This window comes from Pollicipes pollicipes, unplaced genomic scaffold, assembly GCF_011947565.3.
Source record: "Pollicipes pollicipes isolate AB1234 unplaced genomic scaffold, Ppol_2.1 Scaffold_6686;HRSCAF=7923_pilon_pilon_pilon, whole genome shotgun sequence".
NCBI classification, from domain to species: Eukaryota; Metazoa; Arthropoda; class Thecostraca; order Pollicipedomorpha; family Pollicipedidae; genus Pollicipes; species Pollicipes pollicipes.
In genome coordinates, this window is record NW_023596921.1 from 18,088,542 (window position 1) to 18,113,761 (window position 25,220).

Here is a 25,220-nt window from a genome sequence, read left to right on the forward strand (position 1 = left end):
TTTTCCGTGAAGTGGACCTCGATGCCCACACATTTTGGTTGAGCTTATACAAGAATGTAATTTACACATGTTGTGCCTTTACCAATGGCTTTAGCCCATGACCCGGGCTACCGTTAGGGCTTCTTGAACAAACTGTTACTGGTAGCATTGCGCACTGGACAAGTGATGTTTCACCCATATGCCTTCGTTGTCAATATCAGAAATAACGTATGGTACCTTATAGAGTGCTTAACTGGTAAGGCCATTATCGTCTCAACCCCTTTATGGTTCGTGTGAATCAGGCTTTTATTCCGTTACTCCGACTTCGGTGAACCAGAATTTCCTGGCCGCTTTACAGCTGGTGATTTTGTTCGACAGATAGTGCAGACAATTTGAAACCTGCGAAACGGCCAGGGCATTCTGGTCATCAAAGCTGGAGAAGCTGTGCACAACAACCACCCTCGCACGAACATAATATTTCAGCCTGCAAAACCTTCTTCACAAACTTTCTTATTTTCGCACTGAACTCGCTGAGATTGGCATTGCCCCAATAGAAAACCCATCTCTCAATCTCAGCACGGCAAAACCCGCGTGTTCCCCGGACAGGCGAGCAGCCTGCGGCGCTTCCACTTGACCAGAGTCGTGCCCGCGTTTGCAGATCCCGCAGATCAGCTATGCGTCGACCAGCACCGAGCTGTCGGACAAGACCCGCTTCGAGTACTTCTCGCGCGTCGTGCCGCCCGACCTGCTGCAGGCGCAGGCCATGGTGCACGTGGTGCGCGCGCTCGGCTGGGAGTACGTCAGCACGGTGGCCGTGGAGGGCGACTACGGCGAGAAGGTGAGCACTGGGGCAGCGGCGAGAAGGTGAAGATGGCGAAGTAGCCTGAGATGGGAAGGTGAGGAAGACTGTGCGGCGACGAGAAATTTCAGGACTCCGAGAAGATGGCGAGGGACAGACTAACGGCGAGAACGTTAGGAGACTGCTTGGACAACAGCGAGAAGGTAAGGGGGCTGTAGGTGGATATTGGAGATGACCGGCGAGAAGGTGGGGTCTGTGGGAGTACTGAGATGGAGAGGACAGTGAGAAGAATATGATAAGGATTAGGATGAAAAAAACGATAAAACGCGAAGGGTGGGTAAAAATGATGCAGATTAAATGCTTTGGAGTACGGGTTGCGGAACAAAGGCTATGGTTATTTTGCTCTACACTCTGTCCGTTCCATACGATCAGTTTCTAAATTTGTTTCACCTTTCGACATAGGCTGGCGCTTCCTGTATACGTGATTGTCATTGCCATACCAACTTGAAACCACGCGCCGAATATCTGAATGAGTCTGCTTTTGTCACAGATAGATCGCACTTCTAGTTCTTTTTCGACTCGTTTCTTCTCGGCGAAGCGCGTTCCACACAGGAGTCCCTCATGTTAACGAACAGTCAAAGGATCGATGGTGCTAGCTGAAAGAAACGTGGAGAGAGTGTTTGATGGCAAGATGCTCCGCACTAAAAGAAAATCAGCTACAGTCCTTGTCTCACACGATTGGGTGTTGCCTTGGTAAAGACACAAGGGGCCCATCAACCAATTCGGGACGAGTTACTAATCATGCAGGCAGGCTCGCTTCATACAATTGACAAGGTACAATTTATTGAGCATGGGAAGATCAAAATATCATTACTTCTTGTAGGCGACATGCACGGACGCTGCCACCAACCAATCACTGGTTATATTTACTGCAAATGTGATTGGCAAGTAGAACGCGGAAGCACCACGCTACCTAGAATATGCCGCGCTTCAGCTTAATACTTGCCAGAAACACCGGTGAGCCGCTATTAGCGCCGAGCTGTTCGCTGACGGTGGCAGCTTGGCGGAAGCTATTCGGCACGCGGCCTCCTCGCTTATCAGGATGGCGGCGCTGGATCGAGCTCCCCGGCCGGCGCTGGGCCGAGCTCCCCGGCCGGCGCTGGGCCGAGCTCCCTGCCGGCGCTGGGCCGAGCTCCCCGGCCGGCGCTGGGCCGAGCTCCCCGGCCGGCGCTGGGCCGAGCTCCCCGGCCGGCGCTGGGCCGAGCTCCCCGGCCGGCGCTGGGCCGAGTTCCCTGGCCGGCGCTGGGCCGAGCTCCCCGGCCGGCGCGTCCGCCGCGGCGGGTGGCCGGTCGACCATGCACCTGACCGAATGCGACGCAGCTCAGTGCGCTGTGATCCGCCGGCACGAGCTATCCGCTAAGTGATGTCGATGGTCATCAATCTGATGGTCTTTTGAGGAGATTTTCAGGCGGGATATTCCATTGATCGCCGATATGATGATCGTAACCGGAGGCTGGTGGTGGATCCCGTCCGGCACCAATCCAGGGTTCAGAGATAAGACAGTAGTAAAAGTCTTATTCCCCGGAAGAACCAGAAGAATGGAGATATAGATGCATTGATGTGCCGGCAACATGCCTTGACAGAACCGAAAAGCTTCATGCTCATCGTTTAGATAAAGGCATGCTGTTGCATCCCCACTCTCCCGGTTTTTCTCCGAGGAATAAGGCTATCACTACTGTCTTATCTATGCGCATAATGCTCCTCGCAAATGCACTTAAAAACTTACGTAATCTAGTGTTCTTTTGAGAACCTTGACCAGTTTCCGTAACAGAAACGGACGCTGTTAAACGTTACGCCTTCACCGTTAACCAGGTTCCTGATCTTTCTCAGAGTGTTCTTGGCAAACTAGTCACCTATCACCAGCATGGCAAGGTTGATATGAACCTTCGTGGCAGCGCGTCTCACCGTTCACTTCTCTGGCGAAGTCTGTCGTAGTCTCCCTGGCTGCATCCATGGACCGTGGGTTTAGCCATGAACTGGTTAACACGCGCCCGGGTGGCCGGCTAGATACCCTTTGCTCGGGTGGGAGGGGGGCCAATTTGACCCCCCTACGATCTCGTGAACTAAGAAAGCTAGAAACACCAAATTTACAGGGTGTCTTGGCCTGTGCGTGAACTCACTTAGGCCAAAGTTTCAGATTTCTAGGTCATGAGCTTCTGGCCAAAAAGGTCAAACAAGGTCACGTTTCAGGTTGGTCTCCAAAGTGCCCCCAGAACCTAGATAACCGTTTTTTAAGCAAAGGGTCACACGCTCATTTAACGTCAGTGACCTTGTTTGACCTTTTGAAGGTTAAGGTGACCAAAATAATACAAGATTGCTTTGAGTTTTGCATTTGACTAAGCAACAAAGATTACGCTAGGCAGTATGTTCCTAAAACCAAATGCTGACCTGGGCCATTTTAGATCAGTGACCTATTCTGACCTCTAAGGAGTCCATGGATGATGTATAATGTGGTTCTTGCTATCAATAGACTCGAAATGAGCACCAGAAACTATCCAATACAGCAAGCCCTAAAGTAACAAAACAGGTTGATTTTGTCCTTGGTATGACCTTCATACCTGACCTTAGGTCAATGTAATACACTCATTCAACTGTTGCGTTGCCTAAGAAAGTATCTCAGAGATGTATGGCTTCGTCTAACACTCTGTTGTTGGATCAGATTGAAGGATTCCCTAGAAATTACCTTCGTTGAAACCATGGCCTGATTTGACCTGCCATAGGTCAGCAACCTTACAAGATACATCTAAATGTGTGATGCCAAACGATTTGCTATTCAATTGTTTATAGCTATGCAAATTGTCGCGCGGATGCGCCACGCCGTTTGGAAACAATTCTGGAAAAACCTTCAAGGGGTCAATTTGACCTCCACCCGAGTGTGTGTTAATAGGGAGCCTTCATCGCTGCAAAATGTACCGCGTCTGGACGGGCTTGGGCTGTAGGTGGTACTAAGGTGATACCCGTGGGCTGAGGTCGAATTAAATAACGGATTCTGCACGCACCACCATCATTCTGTCATGTCTTGTTAGCAACGCAGTATCAATACGCTCACCGACAAGTCTCGGTCGGACCAACGCTGCCGAGTGAATCTCCAAGACCACTGACGAAGGCCGCACTGCGCCACCGACGACGCTCAATTTAAGCAAAGCTTCTGACAGCGTCGATCACGGCGTCCTCCTGGACAAGCTGAAAGGCATGACGTGTGCTCAGACTGGCTTCACATCTATGTTTGTAGCCGGGAGCAGATGGCAGCGTGAGGCCCCGATCCACTCCTCCCACTAGCCCGCGCTGTCGCCAAGGGCCCCATCATCCGACCTTTCCTCCTCTTCTCTTCATCAATGGTCTACCCTTTTACTTCATTATGGTTGTCCCCTGTTCTATGCTGACGGCACTCAACCTGGGACAAGTCTCCCATGGGGCGTTATCAACCTATGTCACCTAACGTCCCGTGTCAATGAGTGATCCGACGTCTGAAAAATTGTTTCCATCCAGCGTCCTCAAAATAAAATCAGATCGGACCAGTTTCAACATGGTTGGCTCCAATTTCTCCCCCGAAAAGATATCCAACTTTTGCACAGCTTTGCCATGCTCACATATGAGCGCGTCCCTCCGAGAAGATTTTAGGCGAGGTCCTGGAACCGGGTCAGCATTGGCACCCCAACACATGTGCAGTGGTTTGCAAATGCAACGCTATCCATCTGTACGTCTGCATGATTTGCCACTATGTCACACTTAATGTTTTCAAGCATCTAGTGCCCCTGTTCTGGGCGGGGCCGCCTAATGGCATCTGTCATAGATGCATGGGACAATTCCTTGTAAGACTGGTCTCTTGGATGAGGCGTTGTGAGCGTAACACACAATTTCTGGATAAGTTAAAGTGAAGGAGTGAAGGAAATAACGCAGCAGCAAGACCGGCTCAATGTGTTAAGTACACTAAAAAGACACACAGGCTGCTTTCCTTGGGAGCAGCATTTTGTGAGACGCTTCCTGTGTGAGACGCTCCCCGTGTTACGAAGAGAAACGAGGGCGGTCATTGAGGGAGACCTACAGCTTAAAGGGAGTGCTCCTTATTTGTATGGAGTTTTGAACTGAAAGAGCCATCTTGACAACCTTGCTGTGCAGTTCACAGCCCTGCCCCTCTTAAGACCTGAACCAGCCTAGCTTTTGAGCTGCAGACCCATGCAAATGGGGGGAGTATTTCTGGGAGGGTATTGCAAAGTCAGCTTGGCATTCATGACGTCATAAAAACGCCATTCGAATGTGCCAACGACCATCAATTGGCTTTCGATCAATATAGTGCAAGGTAGCATGACAACATCAAACAGTGACATATTGAGGAACATATTTACTAAACACAGACATTGTGTTGTCTAGATTTTTCCTCTTAAAAGCATACCAATAATTATAAGCGACCTTATTTCATTATGCCTGATGCTTGATTTAACATATTCAAATGTGGAACCTCCCTTTTAATATATGCCCCTATCATTCACGCAGTGAACGTTCTCATATCGGGCCGCGCGTGCATGAAATGGCTGGCCCACTGCTGGCCTCTGGCCACTGCTGCGGCTGGCCTCTGGCCCACCGCATTGCCCTCCCGTGTGGTAAGGGTAGTCAATGGCAATGCCAGTCGGTGCCTGTTGGGTGCCCGAGCTAGGCATGTACTCGTTCGGAGCGTCTGCTGTAGAACGTTTTTTATACCATTCTGTCAATAGCATAATTCCTGTGCGTGATGAAACCTTCCGTTGGGTCGGTAACATTCAACCACATGAACTGGTCTCTGTGAGAGCATACGAAACTGTAGTGAGATTAGTCAAGAAAATATGACTGAAAGGAACAGCCTGATACTAGAATTCCAAGGGGAGTTTGGTCTAGATCAGGAAGACAGGCAAAATGAGTCAAACAACGAGTAAAGGTATCGAGAACAAGGAATAACTCAACTCACATATCACATTTAAGAAGCATAATCTGCGGTGATAATACAGTTCTAAAACGAGTGGTATAAAGTGGCGTTCTCATGTGGAAAATAGGTGACCTGTAGACATTTCTCCATTTCTTCTGACAACATAATGATGTCATTTCGCCCGCATGCTTTTGCTGAAACTGCGTACAAATTGTTCGAATGCTTCTTTTGTTTTCCGCGAGTTAGTTTGCTAATGACAAGAGTTGAAACTTTTCTGAAGAATTGTGTTTGTCCTGCTTTGTTTCTTTCTAAGCATAGCTCATGGCATGGCAGGCCATGTAACAAAATGATAACCAAGACGTTCGAACTCGGTAAATTATTGGCTGATGTTTGATACCTTGTACTGGCGTGTTGATCAGATTAGATAAAATATCGTTCAGAGGACATGATTGACGGGAGCGGGTCCAGGGGAAGGGGGGGGGGGGGCATGGTGTCATTCCTCGTTCTTGGGCCCAAATAATGTTTTGGTGTCCCGAAGCGGCACCAAAATATTGTGGTCAAGAGGTACTAAACCTGTCATTTCGAAACCACATGACCTTTTTTCAAAAAGCAACAAATTCGACAGATGCCAGAAGCGAGCCAAATCCTCATTTTAGATAGGCACGAAACTTCAGTGCCACACAATGGCGTGTCGAGTCCCTCGACAAAATCCTAGGTCGGACCACATGGCAAAGGGGGACCAAAGCCTACAATGCGGGGCAGCATAACGCTTATTTTCAGGAATTGCCCAGTTTCAGACGGCACCACACAGGGTCCAAAACTTCCACTCTGAGGGGGGTACGGCAATAGTGTACCTCCCACACTGGCAAAATACGGGATCGATGTTTACGGCGAAGGGACATCAAAAACCTGCATTTCAGGGGGCACCAAAACCCTTATTTGGAAGTGACTCCAAGTACCAGCATGCTACGTCGAGGCCCGCAGCCTTTTCTTGATAGATTCCCCGCGGAAAGTAGCATATTATAGTCCGACGCATTGTGGCGTTCGAAGGCAAGACAAGAGCATTTATGATCATATTGCAATGAGCTGGTTCTACGTTTCACCGCCAAAGCAAATGTCCACGAATGTCACCGGCTTCGACACTTTGTGCTACTTTCGCCAACATTTCAGCATTCGTATCACGCGATGTCACTAGAGGTTTTACGATTTAGGCAAGGCACTTCCTGCACGAGTTACTGCTTTCGCATTCAACCATTCACTGTAAAGGCAGCGGCTTACACATCGAACTTCCTTCCTGAACAAGCTCCCGTCGTGAGTAAGTTAACAATGATTTGTTACCGACGTTGTAACTTAATATTCGAGTCGCATTGTCCAGCATGACTGTGGTGGCATTTAGCAGTCAACTTTAACTCGCTGCGCTGCATTTTCTCCGAAACTCTTAGCTCAGAACGGTAGTATCCGTCCGTCTCTGGAGAAAAATAGACCTTCGCCATGTACATATCTGTCTACGTCGTCTAGCCTACCAGGATGCGCCGAGATAGGTTCCTGGTTAGGGGATACAAATCTGAAAGTAAAGTGGCGGAAATCCGGCCACTTTTTGTGAGGGAATTATGGGGCACCAAGTTTCAGAATGCACCACAGTGAAGCGTCGCCCTTCCTTGACGAAAACCTGGATCTGCCCCTAGTGACCGGCTAACAGCTAAGCGCAGTGAACTGGCTTGGGCTGCGCCGGGCTCAGTGTCTAGGGGACTGGTCCGGGCTCAGTGTTTACAGGACTGGGCCGGGCTCAGTGTCTACAGGGCTGGGCTGAGTTCAGTGACATCAGGATTGGGCCGGGCTCAGTGTCATCAGGATTGGGCCGGGTTCAGTGTCTACAAGACTGGAGCGGGCTCAGTGTCTACAAGACTGGAGCGGGCTCAGTGTCTACAGGACAGGGCCGAGCTCAGTGTTTACAAGACTGGGCCGGGCTCAGTGTCTCCAGGAGTGGGCTGGGCTCAGTGTTTAAAGGACAGGGCCGAGCTCAGTGTCTACAAGACTGGGCCGGGCTCAGTGTCTACAGGACTGGGCTGGGTGATGTTTGCGCCTGATTCTCTCTTTAAGTTATGACTTTTGCCCACATATTACGTCGCATTCCTTGCTCATCGCAACCACTAAAAGCATCCTTCTTCGGCAAAATGAAGTTTTGTCTTATCCATGAGCCGCCAAAACATTTGTCCGGTAGACTATTGAGCTTCGGCGCATGGGATTGATTTTGTTGGTGTCCATGGGCGCCAAATCTTTGCCGCCACGATTTCAACAAACTCATGGTGGGCCTCGCAAGTTCCCTATTGGTTTACCGCCATGGCCTTTTGAGACAAACTTCTAAGAAACCGATCTGTCCTCACAGAAACCCTCCCTCGTCTTTCACCAGCGCGGCGGTTCTAACGGAGCCTCCCTCGGACAGGGCATATCTTCGTTCACTCGACTTGCGGCCGAGGAGGGCATCTGCGTGGCCGTGACGGAGAAGATCGCCAGGAACTCGCGCGAGGTCGACTTCGACAGCACCATCGCCCACCTGGCCACCCGTCCTAGCGCGCGCGGTGTCATCATGTTCGTCGACGAGGACAACATCAGGTCAGATCTCTTGGCGGTGGGTGGTCGCCTCTGCGTGTGACTTGTGACGTGTGACATGTGGTGTGTGTCGAGTGACGTGGTGATGTGATAACGTGTGTGTGTGTGTGTGTGTGTGTGTGTGTGTGTGTGTGTGTGTGTGTGTGTGTGTGACATCACACGTCACACGACGATTAACGTGTGGTGGCATGTGACGCATGACGTGTGACGTGTGTGTGTAATGAGGTGATATGTGACGTGGTGACATGTGACGTGTGACGTGGTGACGTGTGACGTGTGTGTGTGTAATGAGGTGACATGTGACATGTGACGTGTGACGTGTGACGTGGTGACGTGTCCAGCTCGTGTGAGGACCGCGCACGTCACCAGCCTAGCTGACGAGAGCAGTGTCAGGTGTTATAGAGCCTAGTTGCGCCGCTGAACTGGCGCGATCATAGTCAATCGACGGTCTTGTTCAGACCGAGGAGAATGGGAGTCCTAAGACATGAGAATGGGAGTCCTAAGACATGAGAATGGGAGTCCTAAGACAAGTCCACCCCTGAGGCGGGATAGTACTCACAAGCTTAAGTAGATTCGCGTTAAGCATATCAGCTGTGTGCTTAAATTGGACGATGATTTATTCCTCGGCAGCTTGTGATCTTTGGTAGAGCAATTTGTACACACCATAAGTCAGCGGGGTCATCCAGGTACAGCACTGCAAGCCCAGCGGTGCAATTAAAGCGGCCAGGGGGGAGGGTGAGCAGACACGGCACCACAGCCATGGCCGCGCGCGACCCTGTTCCTCCCTGCGGGCAGCATCAGTCAGAGCGGGACGGTTGCGCAGGACAGGCGAACGGTCCCTGACTCCTACAGCGCAATCACGCCCGCCACCCGATGCCGAATGGCGCCTGCGAGCGGCCGCGCTCCCGCATCGGACCACCTCCGGTGGCCTCACCGCGCCCGCGGCCAGTGGCGGGGCCTATCTCCTTCGCCGGAGCTCATCGGCGCCGCGGGGTCATGCATTCCGAACGTCATCGTGGGGGCGAGGGGCACCTGGCCGCGCGCCGCCGCCGTCGCCGGGCGGTGGCAGCGCCCTCAGTGGCTCGTTCCGGCCGGCCGGAAGAGCGCGTTCGCGGAACACTCGCGGTCATTCCCGACCGCCTGCGTCGCGGGACGGCCGGCGGACCGCAAAGGAGGTCCGTCGGGACCGCGACCGGCCGAATGGGCGGCGGCGACGACCGCTGCCGCCGCCGTCGTCGCCTGCCGACCGCCGTCAGTCCGGACGGCGCGCCATTTCGCTCCGGGAGATGAACTGAACCCCCGGGGCGTCGGTCGTGCTTAATAAGGCCGCTTTGCGATAACGGGCAAATTTGCATGCACTTAAAGCGCGGCGAAAATGAGTGGACATTGGCTGGAGTTGGTTGGGGCGGCTCATTTCCAGCGGCAGTAAATTATCCGCGGTGTTCGGAGAGGGTTCGCTTTCACACAGGAACATTCTGGCGCCTGTTCAGCATCGTTTTTATGGCTCGTTGGTTTATATGTAAGTTAATGTGATTCATTTTAATTTGAATGACATCAAAACTACGAGTAATGAAAGTGTCGTGTATTGACGGTCAAAGAACGGATTGACTGGTGGGCATGCCCCACACACTTAACAAAGCGAGCGGGCCGAGCAATGGAAATTTGCCCAAGCACTTTTGAAATGGACAGAGCTGAAGAATATGGCACTTTAAACCTGTTTTAGTCTGGCAAAAAGGCTTCAGCTCGATACCTCCCACAAAACTTGCTCATGATGTAGCAATACACGTGCGTGTACTCTTGCCGCGGAACGTCTCAAAAAGGGGCAGCGGTATTGATGCACTCAATAGCGCAGAACGTTTTAAAAAGGGACAGGGTTATTTATGTACCCATAGGCCCAGAACATTTCACAAGAGGGGGAGGGATCAGAGTACACCAAGGATCTTTTTTCTGGAAAAGGCAAGCCTGTTCACCGGGCGGCAGGGTAGAGATGTGGGACATCTTTCGCTATTAATTTACACAGCAGTTCGAAGAAGTAGTAAGCGTCATGATTGCTACATGTACATTTACAGCTTTTTCCATTGTAGCGCAATGTTGCCTGTTCGACTCATCTATACCATTCAGCAAATAAGACTATCCAGCTTATTAAAATATTCGTCCAATTTCAACATCGTTTTCCCTGGGGAGGCGAAATCTCCCTAGAGGGTAGGCATTCTGGGTTTTTGGAGGAGGGGGGGGGGGGGTCCGGGTTATCTGCCTTCACTGGGTGGGTGTCCCAATGCAACCTGGATACAGGCTGGTCAGAATTTTGAATTCGAATCATTGGCTCATAGTGCGCCAGTTTTCATGCGCTAGCTTTCACCGGCTGTTTTTTAGGAGATAAGATTCGTCGCAGCATTTTAGGCGGAAACAGATTAGAAGCTTTCGATGCTGCCTGCCAAAAGCCACGTGAAAAACCATAAAACCAGTAAAAAGTGGTAAAAAAGTGTAAAACCAAGTAACGGGATGGAGACCCTTCTTTGGATATTCCTTAACTGAGCCCTGCTCTCGTTTGCCGTCGGCTACCACTGCCCTCGGTCAGTTGCCCCCCTCCCCATCCCGCATAACTGACTGCGAACTGATCGTGTGACTGTTCTTTTGCGTGTTTATGGATCCGCATTACCACTTATTGGTGCAAAGCATATATTGGGCACCTCCTACGGTGTCTATTTCCGAATTATCTCACCTTATACCGCACCACAGCAAAGATAAGCTTTCGGGAAGGCCGCCTGTCTTAGGCATGACCTGGTCTACCAAGAATTGACTTACCCCTCCCCCCCTCAACGTATCCAATTTGATTTGCTTTTGGATGTGGGCAGGGGAGTAGCCAAAGCCTTTCCAAGGAAGGGGAGGCACATTGTCAATAATTGCCTTCCTAATGTTGAAAGCCCTACCCCCTAAAAAAATCGTCAGATATAGCTCACTTGCTAGCGATCTTTGCCAGAAGGAGCACAGGGTTGACAAAGTTCCCCAATGGCGACCCCCCAAAAAAGCTGCCGAATGTTTCTCAATTGTTAACGAGGGCGCGTTCATCTTCGTTTTATTGTTGCCTTTACCTTTCTAATCGAAGCAGAGACCAGAATATACCGCGAGATAAAGTTCTGTCTACATTTGAAAACTAATGAACTGAAGAAATCGGGCCGTTGAATGACTGCATGGAATAGTCGCCGCCACGCTTCATTTTGCTGTTGCCAATGGACTCTCTCCAATCGATGGAGCTCAGAAGCCTCGCCCGAATTTTTGTCCGTGCTTCTTCAGAGATATTGAACACCCCGTGAACGTAGATAGTGGATCGAATTGGGTACACCATTTGCATTGACAGTGACTAAACTATGCTCGTTTTTAAATGTTCAGCACTTAGTTAGCATTGATTACTGACAAGAAATATGCAGCATAGCGATGAACACGCGCGCTCGCAAAGCTTACCAACAAAAACCTCGACGTCCGACGTTGCAGTCTCCTCAGTACTCACGGCACCGGCCCCGTAGCTGCCGCTAAGCGTTGACCAACGGGTGGACGAAAAAATGATGTATCTGAAGAGGTACCTTTGAATGCTTTAGTGCATAACTTCGCACGATTACGTACGTACGTACGTAAGGCAGTTCGAACGTTTATTGCACCTGCACGGTTTCTAGATTGATAAAAAGGACAGATTATCCTTTACAACAGCGCGAGTTTTACTGGAATTTGATGGTTTAACTGGGAAGATTAGAAGAAGAATCTCTATTTTTCGCGTTGCTATAGCTGTTAATCTAAGCAGAACAAGCCTCACAATTGTGAAAAGATATGCCCCATTCCATCTTTGGAATGGTTCAACTTTATTTTGAAAGACTCTCGGAAGCATTATATGACGATGGTCGTTCTTGCGCGCTCCGCGCCGTCATCTGTTGCTACCTGCGGTGGCCAACTGCCGTTCAGTTTTATGGAGACTGTAGCCCCGGCCATGGCTGTTCTTGCTCCCTGAGACTTGCGAGCGTGCAGGCTCAAAAATGTTCTATGTTATTTGTTTCACCAGTTAATTCTGCAGAACGGTGAACTGTCTTAGGCGAACGTGCCTAACCCTATTTTTCCGGGCAAGGGGCCCCGTGAGTAGGAGACTAGGAAACACAGTATCCTTTTTGGTCCGGGCTGAGGGGCCATTTCGTCCTAGCGCAGGGTGCCTTCCGGCTGTCATTTTGGCGGCACGGGGCGGCATCCTCTGGCCGATCCGGAGGTCCCTTAGAAGGATACATCGTATCACGTTGGTCCGCTTCCTGACGTGGAAGGTCTTCTGACCCGCGCAGTTGGCCCCGGATCGACGCATGAACCGTCATTAACGCACCAGCATCCCGGCCCGCCGCAGGTGGTCAAATAATTGGCACATAAGGCCCCAGTTGGGCTTAAAGGGACCGATGCTGGTATAGGGTTGGAGGTCCCACCGTTCGGATACTGGAGGCCCTGACTGGCACAGGACTCTTCTATTACCTTGAATTTGAGCACTTATCACAAGTTCTGATGTTTCCTCCCATTGTCAGAGGGCCCCGACCAATGTAAGAGACCCTCTGCCATTCGGGCTCCCGTCCCCGTCCCTGTTCAGCAAATCCTCCCCTGACCGATTAGATGCCCCTTGTTGACACAGAATGCCTTGTTAGGCGCTGTGGGCCCCTAAATGAGACAGGATCCGGCCAATGTAAATCGCGGGCCCAGCCTTGTCCCTGCTTGGGAAATGGGCCCCCGGATCTCAGACCAACACGGAGCCAATTGCTTGTTGTTTGTGATCTCTGGAAGAAATAGGCGGAAGGCTTTGTCTCAGGGGCTCCCATCGGTGCCAAAGATCATCGTACTGACATTTGAGATCACAGCCCAATGGACAGGGGTTCTAAATTTGACCTACAGCCAGCCCTTCGGGCCGTCAGCCATCCCATCGGGCCCGTGATTGTTGGTCTCGAGAGACCTTTCGCCTTCACTTCGGGCCCCATCAAACACCGATCCGACTCTTTCTGCCACAGAACCCCCTTTCGGCGCAGTGGCGCCTAACCGACACAGGAGTTCCTCACTGTGTCAGGGGCCCGAGCATTGCAAATAGTGGACCCGGCCTCGTTTCTGTTTGGGACGCATGTCTCAACTGCTCAGACAGGCATGGAGCCGACTGTTCGGTGTTCGTGGTCTCTAATAAACTTAGATATCCGCATTGTCTCAGGGGTCCCTAAAACGGTGCAAGAGGACTCTGACTGATATTTCACGCCACGACGCTACGGGTCGCAATTCTTTATGTGACCTGTAGCCAGTCCCTCGGGCCCTTATGCCGTCCAACCGGGTCTTTGATAGTCAGTTCCAATGGGCCCCCCTGCCCCTCTTCGGGCCTCATCGAGCACTTCCCCTGGTTGGCTCGGAACCGTTGCGAACACAGGGCCATCTGTTGGGCACTGTGGGCCCCTGGCAGGGACAAGGCCTCTGATCGATGCAAATCACTGGCCACGGTTTTACAGCTGAGTGGGAAGTGGGTCCTCAGGCCCATACCGATACGGAGCCGACTATGTGGTACGGCGGTACCTGATTTTGACTCAGGAGGTCATCAATCGGCGCAAAGGGCCCTCTGATCATTATTTGAGGGTTCGTCTTCACCGACGGGTCCCTGAATGAGACTTCTACCAGCCCTTTTTTGTCCTTCAGACCCTCCCATTGGGCCCTTGATCGTCGGGCATGGTGGGCCTCTCTAGTCTCTTCGGGCCTCCTTGAACACAGGGTTCCTGTAAGGCGCTGTGGGGCCCCGATCAATGTAAATCGCTGGATTCGGCTTTGTCCCTGCTTGGGAAATGGGCCCATAGGCCCATGCCGTTACAGAGCCAACTGTGTGTTACTGGTGGTGTCTGACTGAAATATGGGCCCTTATGGACTCAGTAAACCCCTGGTCAGCGTGCAGAGCCCACCGGCTGGCATTTGAGTATCCGGCACTAAGGGACGGGGCCCCTGAATGAAACTTTAGGCTGACTTTTCGGGCTCTTTGGATGCTCAAATCCGGGCCTTCAAATCGGGCCTCAAATTGGGCCCTTAATCGTAGGATTCCGAGGACCTTTTCGAGCTCCTCGAAACCAAGCGGGGGGGGGGGGGGGCACGTGCTCCCTGTGCCATCCTGCCTGCGCTGCTGATTGAGAGCCGATTGACAGCCATTATGTCTGGAAATTGCGTTCACAAACGCCTAGATATGAGCGCCTCGACAATGATATTTTGCCTTGGTCTTGATCGCCTCATGGTTTATAGGATGACAGGATTTTAATGACGTGATTTTGACGTCATGAATGACAAGGTGACTTTGAGATGCTCTCCCCGATACACCTTTCCCGTTTTTTTCGGGCGTGTGGCTCAGAAACTAGAGGAGTTTAGGTCTTAAGAAGGGCAGGATTGTGAACGGTGCCGAAAGGTCTTCAAGTTTGCGATTTCAGTCCGAAAGCCTCCATGCGAATGTGGAACACTCCTTTTAAGGTAACGTCGAACTGTCTTTACAAGAATGCAGCTCTCTACGAGTACATGCTGGGTGCCGTTGTCCTCACTGGACAGGGGGTCGGTTTTTATTTCCACGCTTGCGGCCTCGGTTGTTCGATTTGACTGGACTGGACCGGGCTGGACTGTATTTAGCTGAATATATCTGACTGTGAGCGGCAAGCCAGTTGAGCTCCAGCATTGCTGCACAGCGATGTGGTCAAAGTTCCTGAGATTTGCCCGAGACTCCGGCCATGAAGTGTGCATGGCGTCTGCAGTCGGCCCAGCCACGTGCGGCTGCTGACTCCACCGACAACGGTGCAGTAACGTCGAAGCAGGCAGCCTTAAACAAGAAGGAGCTAAGTAGAAATTATTTTATTTGTCCCAGTGCAGGGTCAGCGCAGCGGATTTGGGTAGAGTGTCCCTGCAGTTTCCGACGCCACAGAGCAAGCTGGTACACCGTCACAGATCTCCGTTATGGTGTGACGAGAACACCACTCGCGGAGACACGGCCCCCTGCTCATCCCTGATTAGTACAGCGGAACACCACCATGATGACGAGGGCTCCCACAGCAACGGAAGCCCATGGAATAAGTGCTGACGGGAGAATACGGAAGGCAAGGCTGAGTGGTGCAGAGGGAGTAAATGAAGTAGTACTTCGCACATGACCCCTTTGGTGGTCTTGGCTGCGTCAGAGAGGCTTCAGATGTGTTGTGTAACGTTTATTATGGGTGGAGTCGTTACCGGTAGTTGACGGTCCGGCGGATCTGCGATGCTTATTGGTGGAGCGTCCATACTATCCATATATGTCTATAATCATCTGTCCATACCGAGCAAAGTGAGCGGAGAGGTTATTCCTCACATTGTGAGAAACAGGGGTGCGCGAAACGACTACAAGGAATTCCACAAAATAAGCGATAAGTACGTCAGTGCCGTGCGGCTTACTACTGTGAATTCTCGTCATTACGTGACACAGACTCTGGTGCAATAGGATGAGCTGGAAGCCTCCGGTGGCGACCCGTGACAGGCATGCCACCCAGTGAACATTATTACTTCCTGTAAACTGAGCTCAAGCTGTCAAGTTCAAGGTAATACTTTATACCTTGAAGCTAACGTAAAATTAGATTATTATCGTAATCATATTGTGAACCATAGCATTAGCATGTTTTGACAGCCATGCAGCATTCTGGTCCAAGTACTGGCCGTGCTGATTTAGGCACACCTCATAAAACAATATTAATGACAAAACAATGTTCAAATGCAAAGTGCCAGTGTTGTCTCATCCTTGTTGGCTTTAAGCGCAAAGCCACCCAAGGCTACATGGAACATCATGGGATGATCTTTCTATCCCCTACAAATAAATTGCAACATGCGCTGACTTGAACCAGCTTTACCCTGCAGACCTGCGAAAAGCTAGGGTAGAGGAGACCTGTGGGCCTGAGGACCTGTGGCTCGACACCGTGCTAGTCTTTCATGCAGGTCAATCTGACAGGTCCATGTGGCAGGGCAACCTGGCAGGTCAGTCTAACGTGTCAATGGTAGTGTGAAAAGTTTCCCAGCAGCGAGGAAGATTGACACCTGGAGGGAAAGACGCCGTAATTTTCGCTGACGTCTCCATAAAAGATACCGAAGCCGTGCAAGCTTACGAAGGCTTGATCTTGTGATATCTCCTACTCGACGAATTTGGATAACACGCACTACATTACTTGCCTTTAACAGGTCGATAGGATTGGTTGAACATATCAAAAACATCATTCCTAATTCGTAGCCAAAAAACGATGTAGATGGTGTGCGGTGTGACATGCCTCATATCACATGATGAATGACAATAACGCCATCCCACTCCCCCACCACCTTCTTACAAATTCAGTCGTGCTTCCTGGTCTGTCTGTCTGTCTGTCTGTCTGCCTGCCTGTCTGTCTGTCTGTCTGTCTGTCTGTCTGTCTGTCTGTCTGTCTGTCTGTCTGTCTGTCTGTCTGTCTGTCTCTCCCTCCCTCTCTCTCTCTCTCTCTCTCTCTCTCTCTCTCTCTCTCTCTCTCTCTCTCTCTCTCTCTCTCTCTCTCTCTCTCTCTCTCTCTCTCTCTCTCTCTCTCTCTCTCTCTCTCTCTCTCTCTCTTTCTCTCTTTCGTCCCTTCCCTTTTGCCACAGAGACCACGGCTGACCCTGCCCTCCCAGTACACCAGCCGGCCCGCTCGAGGCACAGCTGACCTTGTCTTCCCAGCACACCAGCCGGCCCGCTTGAGACACAGCTACCCCTGCCCTCCCAGGACACCCGCAGACCTTTTCTCCTATGCCCTCCCCATTGGCCACCGTCCCGAACGGCCCGGCCGCGTGCGGCGCAATCGCTGAGTTAGCCGACTTGTTGAGTTTGTTTGCCGTGCGGATGGCTTCGGTCGCGTCCGGATTGGTGAAACATTGCCACTCGCCTGCTCAGAATGGCCAGCATTGGCTCGGCGTCCGCGCCCGGGCTGCCAACTTTGTCCAGATGCGACATGTGCAGGCGCTTAGATTAGCCTCGTTTGGAGTGCTTTGTTTTGCACACCGGAGGAAAGTAAATCCAGATTTTCATTGCTTGAGGCATGTCTTAACTGTGGGAAAAGTCCCTTTATTGCTTGATCTGTGCTGGCGAGCCTCGAGCTTTAGTACTGCTGAGTGTTTCTGCCGGAGCTTTTGTTCGCCGAATAATGGATATTCAAACTGACCCTGGTCAATTGAGGTGTTGGCTACAGCCGAATCGCGGCTAGTCAGGTGTCAGCTATAGCCGTAGCAAGACTAGTCAAGTGTTGGCTACAACCGTAGCAAAGCTAGTGAGGTATTGGCTACAGCCGTAGCAAGGCCAGGAAAGTGTTGGCTACAGCCGTAGCAAAGCTAGTGAGGTATTGGCTACAGCCGTAGCGAGGCCAGTGAGATGTTGGCTACAGTCGTAACGAGGTTAGTCAGGTGTTGGCTACAGCCACGGCGAGGTAAGTCAAGTATTGGCTACAGCCAGGTTAAAGTCGCATGATTATGCATCCTTTATCATGAATTGTTGGAATCCCACGCGGAGTGGAGCCGTTTGTCATTCCATCAGCTTTATTCCTTGCTGCAAAGTCAGAGCAGCGTAGAGCCTTTCCTTGTGAATAATAGCATGTTGCCAGATAGTGAAGATTGTCTGAGCTGCTGGGGATGTAGGTACATAAAACAAAATGAACACCTGTGATGACTTATGTTCCTTTTCCGCCAGGAAGACCAAAAAGGATATTTGAGAGACGTCACCTGTTAGACAGATTGCTTCCAAAAATAACACTCGGAATATTTACCGCACCGCCGGATTATCTAACATCAGACTGCTGCCCTATGGGGCCGACTCAAGCTATTGAATCAGTAGACGATAATGCTTTTGAAATGCAGTGAGTAGGCAGCCGAAAGCCACCGCCAGCAGGATGGCCATGCGGGGCTGGGCTGATTCGTGTCTGGTGAGCAATCTGCCTGCGCTGGTGTACTGTGCCGCCGTGCACGGGGCCACGGGAGTCCCGACATGGGACAGGGAGGCGGTCAATGCGACTCCATGTGTTCTGGAGCACGGTGCCCAGTCTCAGAGCCAGAAATGTAGGCCGCAGTCCTCGTTTTCTGAGGAAAATAATTTCCCAGTCGCTGCACATATGTGGTCTCCGAAAGAGTTTACAAGCTTCAGTCATCTCCATCACTCTAAGTTTGGGGCCCTCGCACTCCTGCCATTACCTGGAGTATCAGATCGCGCTGGCATGCTGCTCGCTCCTTGCGAGATGCTCTTCTGGCACTCGCCTATCACCTTTCTGAATATTGGGTGTTCCCACAAATTTGATGGTCTACGTAGATGAGGATTTAGTGTAGCATACGATGGACATTAACAACGGATGCAATCTCGGGTTAGGTCTTCCGCTCAAGAAATGCGACTAGCTTTAATCGTCTGGCCAGTGAACACTGTTCAGAAAAAATAGGAGAATGTAAATAAGCTGTTCAAACACTTCACCTGCCAGAGAGCCTCGAGACGATACTAAACATATGGTGAACAATTGTTGATGCGGAGATGAAACAGAAGCCGGAAGCCTTTCATAGAATAGGCTGGGGTTGCTGGTTGCCGCCAGGGTCTAAGCAAAGTATGGCGAACTAGTATTCGGCGGAACTGGGCTTCATGCCTCGAAAATGCACTTCATTTGGCAGGTCCCGCATAGACTGGTCAGCTGGCAACGGACCAGGTGACGTCACACTACGCGAGGCGTCCATATGTAGTTTTTTTTCCTATCAGCTATTCGATAGCTCTAAAGATATCTTAGATTCACGTCGACGCAAGGAGCCCGTTTAAAATGGAAGTGGTTTTTGGCTAGTGGGACGTACCCAGCATGGAGAGCCACCGCTTTACTGCTCATTCTGCTGCACCAGTTGGTAATACCATGGACTGAGCAGAAATAAACTGACGGGGAGGGGGCTGGTGTATGTTGATGTTACTTTGAACCCCCTCCGCATGTTAGGGAATCCTACTAAATCGACGGAACAACATTTTGATACTTTAAGTGCCTGGCGAAGCACCAAACCATACAGCCCGCTCTCATCTCTACTCGGTCCGTTAAGGCGACCGTCGGCTCCGCCGCCTCGGGCGCCGCCCAAATCCTTCAAACTCGGCAATTCGCGCGCCATTTTTCAAGCCAGACGTCGAGCCGATGACACAGGGCGCGCCATTATTCAGATAGCTTGTTACAGCCGACGTTGGCTATGATCTGCGCCGGACGTGGAGTGGCGGCGGCCGCCGGAGGTCCGGCCATCGCCGCCGACGGGGTCGGATGACGGGGGCGGAGAGCGCTGACAGCCGCGGAAGCCGGGATTTCGGGAGCGGCGAGGCGCCGGGACGAGGGATGATCAGATCCGTCTGCGTCTGGCGGCATGTGTGTGGATGCTCGGGACGCACTGGCGTCTGGTGGGTACGTGTGGATGCATTGGTGGCAGCTGCCTGCTCAGTTTGATCCGGCTTCCATCAGTTTATTTTTAGCTTGGTTCGACTAAGGTGTTCGGTTTAACCCAGCCGTTAAAAGCGGTGTGTTGACAATTTGTTCAGACGTGGCCCAGTGGCGGCGGTTATATGTTGTTGCGATGGATTATAGCAGTTTCGTCTATAGTTGCCGCGTATAAACTCCGGTGGTGGTGGTGGAGGTCAGAAACTGTAGCGCATTGGAGGAGCAAGGGCTGAGAGCCGGGGGGGGGGGGGGGGGGCAGGCCAAGCCAGCGAGGCTGCCGGGCCGCCTGCGTGTCTGATGCTCCTCCGAGGCCGACCCGCGGCGTGCCACATTCATCGTGCATCTGTTCGACGCAGATAAGACTGACGACTCGGCTCCCGCTCGGCGGACACCGACCAGTGGGAAAGCCCCGGGCGGTGCTTCGTCTTTCATCTGGGCGAGTCGTGCCCCTGCACTTAAAAAATATCTGGGAAGGCCATTACGGCCACATTGTCAGATTTATCCACGCCGTGCTGACTTGGCACTCCACGTCGGTTGACGTGCGGACAGAGTACACCTAGTGTAGCGATGACTTAGCGGCTGCAGAGTGAGCACACAAAAATACATTGCAGCCTCCTAAATTTACCACCTGTAGTAAAAAAAGTGGTGAGCCGGGACATTGTCCTATCCATTTAAAACTAAACCAGTCATCCAATGTCCCGCATCAAAGACTAGGCCGGCATCGTGTCCATATGCCCCGTTAGCCTGGCGTGACATTCCGGGGAAGGTCTCGCACGCATGTCACAACTATTTTTCTCCACCCATGCCAATGCCCCTGTTTGCCCCAATGTAAATGTCGTTGGTAATGCCGCCAATAACGCGACAACCGAGCATGAGACTCTGGTCACCATCGAGAGACGGGTGCGTCTCCTGACAGTCTCTGCCCGTGCATCGGCTCGAATTCCGTGGCCGTCGTCTCGAGAGCACCGCGAGCGCATCAGCGGCCGCGATATGGCAGCCGTTCGGAATATGGCCACCCTCCGGAACGCGCCCTCTCCCGCGTTGGCGGCCATCGAGCCGGCACAAATGTTTTCAGCGGGCGGTGGCGGCAGATTGAGAGCCCCCGGCGTCGACAGTGTGGCGAATGGGGTCAGCTACTATCAGCAGTCAACCTTGGCGCTGCCGGCGGAACCCAATCATTCCGGCCGTGTCCGGGAGGGAAACATTTTGATGGTCGGTTTACGATAACTAACGGTCCGACGTCCACGTGAGACGTTCTCTCCCCCCCCCCCCCCCCCCCCCCCGTTCAGCGTCTGCCCCCGAAACAAAATGGGCAATAGCGCCGCTGATTTCAATAAGAGATAGTCGTAAAAGCCGTGACGTTGAGTTGTGGCCAGGGTGAACGGAGCATTCCAATCGCGCTTATCAGCTGTCGTGCCGGCGATATCCTAAAGCGCTACGGCCTCACACTGATGTCTGTCTTAACTGCGCGAGTAAGCGAGTAATCATATGCATACGGACATGCATACGTGATGCGATCCCAGTGTCAGTCGGAGAGCATACTTCGATAGATAGCGTTTGATATGGCCCACACACAGTGCAAGATCTCCTAGAGGGCTTATCGGAAAGACTTGGATGTCAGCTGAATTTGTCAAGGTAATCATCCTCCGGCATTTTTATCTGGATACGTTGGAAAGCTCTTGCTAAAATACGCATTTGAATCCCATTAACTCCTTAGCGGTAGCTACATTTGCGCTATGTCGCGCTCGCATGGCTTGATTCAAAATATATTCACTGCACTTGTAGTACGGAATACGATCGTCGTCGATGAGGGATGAGGGACGTCACGCCGGACTGTGCTGCCGGTCATTGCCAGTCATTGCTCGGGGAGAGGAGACATGTGTGTCGTCAGAGTCGAGGCCATCAGCTCCGTAGCTCCGTAACTCAACTGATGAAGACACTGAAATCATCGCTGGCGACTAAAAGCATCGCAAGGCTCAAGGCGCGATAGCTCACCTTCATTTCCATTGGTGACGTCTCTGGCCTCGATGCAGGCAATTGTTTGTGCTCATGCAGGTCATAGCTGGCAGCACATTGCTTGCACAGCCATTCGCATGTGATCGCACGCGCCGTGCGGCACATCTGCAGGCTTAGGCGTGTTGATGTAGCCGCACTTGTATGCGCCAGTCCCGGTCGTGTTCCATCCCAGCATCTCCACCCAGCCGACTGTCGCCCGCTCCTTCCCCTCCCCTCTCCGCCGCTGCCCGCCTGCTGCGACAGCGCCGATCGCCGGGGATATCGGCGTGGCCGCCGCGACTATGCCTGCCGGCCCGGTCTATTACCCGTCCGAACGGCGGCCGGCCGGCCAGCGCCGATCCGCACGGCCGGTCGGGACCAACGCGGCGGCCGCTGAGCGGTCGGCCGGTCCCGATCCGTAATGCCGGTCAGGACTGACGCGGCAGCCGCCGTCCGGTCAGCCGGTCCGGACGCACCCTGCTGGTCGGGACCGACGCGGCGGCCGCCGTCCGGTCGGCCGGTCCCATCCCACCCTGCTGGTCGGGACCGACGCGGCGGCCGCCGTCCGGTCGGCCGGTCCCATCCCACCCTGCTGGTCGGGACCGAAGCGGCGGCCGCCGTCCTGTCGGCCGGTCCCATCCCACCCTGCTGGTCGGGACCGACGCGGCGGCCGCCGTCCGGTCGGCCGGTCCCATCCCACCCTGCTGGTCGGGACCGACGCGGCGGCCGCCGTCCGGTCGGCCGGTCCCATCCCACCCTGCCGGTCGGGACCGACGCGGCGGCCGCCGTCCGGTCGGCCGGTCCCATCCCACCCTGCCGGTCGGGACCGACGCGGCGGCCGCCGTCCGGTCGGCCGGTCCCGACCCTGCCGGTCGGGACCGACGCGGCAGCCGCCGCAGTCGGCTGCTCGCATGCCTCCCGGCGGCTGCGAATAAGGCACCACCACACTGATAGCCGCCGGCAGCGTCCGCTTGTTTATTCATGCGCACAACGCGGTGGAGCGGGGCGAGTTGTTGTTCCGCCACATCCTTCACGGCCGCGCTGACACGGTGCAGGTGCTTCCATCGCCGCGGCGCTGCGGGGGGAAGAGGCAGACGGATGGGGAGCGGCAGCCGGCGGCGCGGAGCGGTGCAATCGGCTCCGGCACGTGGGATGTCGGATGGAGGGCTCTGGATCAATTCCCATGCAGTGCGCGAGGCTCGCGTCGCCCATGCCATCGCGGTGGCGGACTGAAGATGTCCTGATGTGACTAACACACAACAGATGCACATGTCATGGGGCCTGCCGGCCATTATTGTTAGCGGAGTGGAGCGCCGTGCGCCTGTCGCCGCGGACCATGGTGCGCGGCGGTCAGGCGAGAGCGAGGGCGAGGGCGCTCTGAGGTTTACTTTTCCATCCAAACATGCGACTCTGCAGCGACCACGGTAAATCAGGTCGATCGGGTCAAGAACTTGTTTGTATTTGTCACAGGTGGCGATAGCACTAGCTTTAGACTAGTCTCTGGTCGTAGTCAGAACACAGAGCTCATTCAGGTCAGCTTCCATGGTGAAAAGGTTGTCGCTCCAGTTTTGGAGGCTGACAGAATTATTGCAGACATCCTATAGTGAGCACTTAAGCATGCAGGATGCTCTTTAGTTTTGCTGTAACTGTAATTCAGCCAGGTGTACGTTTCCGAAAAAAAAACAGAACAAAATATCGTCAAGCTTTGAAATGTGTTGCAGCATCAGGCGTCGATTTCTATCGTCATTGCGTTTCTCGTCGTCTAAACTGTGATGTGTTTACTATAAAGCGCGGGATTTTGCTCCAAACGTGACGCTTTCACTGCAAGTTTTGTTAGCTAACAACAACAGATGCGGGCTTACCCTGAGTGGCTGCTGAATCCAACGGCAAGTTTTCACGCACTCGTAGCCTTCCATCCCGAGCGTCCGTTTTATTGTTTAACGGTCTCGTGCTCTCAAATCCCTGCTGGAGTTTCTCTAACGGGCTTGGCACCTGCCTTCTCCTAATGCCTTTCTATCAGGTGTTAGTCTTCTCACAGTCTTCGCCTTTCCACCAGGCGTTAGTCTGATGGGTTCTACACACTGTCCGCGGGCGTTTGTCATTGTCGCTGCAATGCCTCTAATTTTAAGTTAATGATAGTTTCCCCCCGAAGCATGCCCTGATTCCGTGCTCAGCGTCACAATCTGCGTGACGGCATGCACACCGTTAGTCTGCGGGCAAGCCGCACAAAATGCGTCGCGTGCCGGTTTCGAACCCGGCACTTCCCGTTGACCCTTGCCTCGGTTGCAGGAAGCTGCTGGCGGCGGCCGTGCGTGCCAACATCACCGACCGCTTCCTCTGGGTGGCCAGTGACTCCTGGGGCGCCAAGGTACACCCCGTGAGGAACCAGGAGCACGTGGCCGAGGGCGCCATCACCATCCTGCCGCAGCGCACGACTGTCCCCGGTCAGTGGACGGAGGGGGGGGGGGGGGGAGCGCTCGCGAATGTGGTGGTATGCACGAAGTCGGTTGGCTGACGTCGGCAGGTTAGAAGGGGGGGGGGGAGTGAAGGGTGGGGGGGGGCGAAGGAATTAGTGTTCTCGACGGTATTTAGTTGGAATATCTGACGAGTTTTGTTCACAGAAAGCAGTGTCGAGGCTGCTATTTATTGTACCGGGTGCTCTCTTGCTTTGGAAGTTCAGGGAATGTGACATCGTTACAGTTTTCGGTCGGGTTGTTTGTCCTGCGCGTATGGCTCAAAGTGCCCAAGTAGCGGGGTGCTGCATTTTCTGTCTCGTGTCATGCATGCTGTGATTTCAGCGTTTTGTGTTTAGTGCTTTGGTATTTTGAGGAACTATTTGTTTATTTTCTTTACATTGCGTGTTAATGGCAGATAACGTCAGTTGGGCATGTCCGAACAAATTAGCCGTGCTTCGATGCCAGCCAGCAATTATTAAGTTACGGAGTTTCTGGTCTGCAGACAATGCGTTCCTTTTTAGCAATCCTTGCATAACTTTACTCACGGCCACGGTTGGCAATTAGTGGGCCCCATGTCGTTGGGGTGGGACGAAATTTATGGTCTTACGCGGCCGGAAGTCTACGTTTCTCTTACGCCGAGAGTTGATTCGAAATTTGAACGTAATTGCGATTACACTCCACGTGACGTATGAAGTGCTGTCATGCATGAGTGGCGTTCTTGTCAATAGCCTCTCGCGATGTAGGCTGCTGTTCAATCGACGATCGCTTCAAACAGCTCAATGGTGATGAGCTATTTCAGCCATCGTTGCGCGGATGTGATCAACTGTCTTTCTAAGCGTTGTAGCAAACGTGACTTGACTGAAAGGTTTTTGGGTCTTCCTTGAGTTCCGACCTTACGTACCCTAAAGGTTGAAAAAATATGGGAAATCTGAACACAAAGATATGGTGAGTGATGA

The 25,220-nt window shown here is 52.6% G+C and overlaps 1 protein-coding gene across 1 annotated transcript in view; it reads left to right on the forward strand.

The window, feature by feature from the left end:
* LOC119107988 (metabotropic glutamate receptor 2) overlaps positions 1 to 25,220 on the forward strand; it is a gene marked incomplete at its 5' end in the record, with an annotated part of 107,041 nt that overhangs the window by 60,926 nt on the left and 20,895 nt on the right. The window contains 3 exons of the mRNA XM_037231576.1: positions 638 to 817; positions 8,182 to 8,351; positions 24,098 to 24,252. Coding sequence (XP_037087471.1) covers positions 638 to 817; positions 8,182 to 8,351; positions 24,098 to 24,252 — 505 coding nt within the window. The remainder of the gene's footprint in view (positions 1 to 637; positions 818 to 8,181; positions 8,352 to 24,097; positions 24,253 to 25,220) is intronic.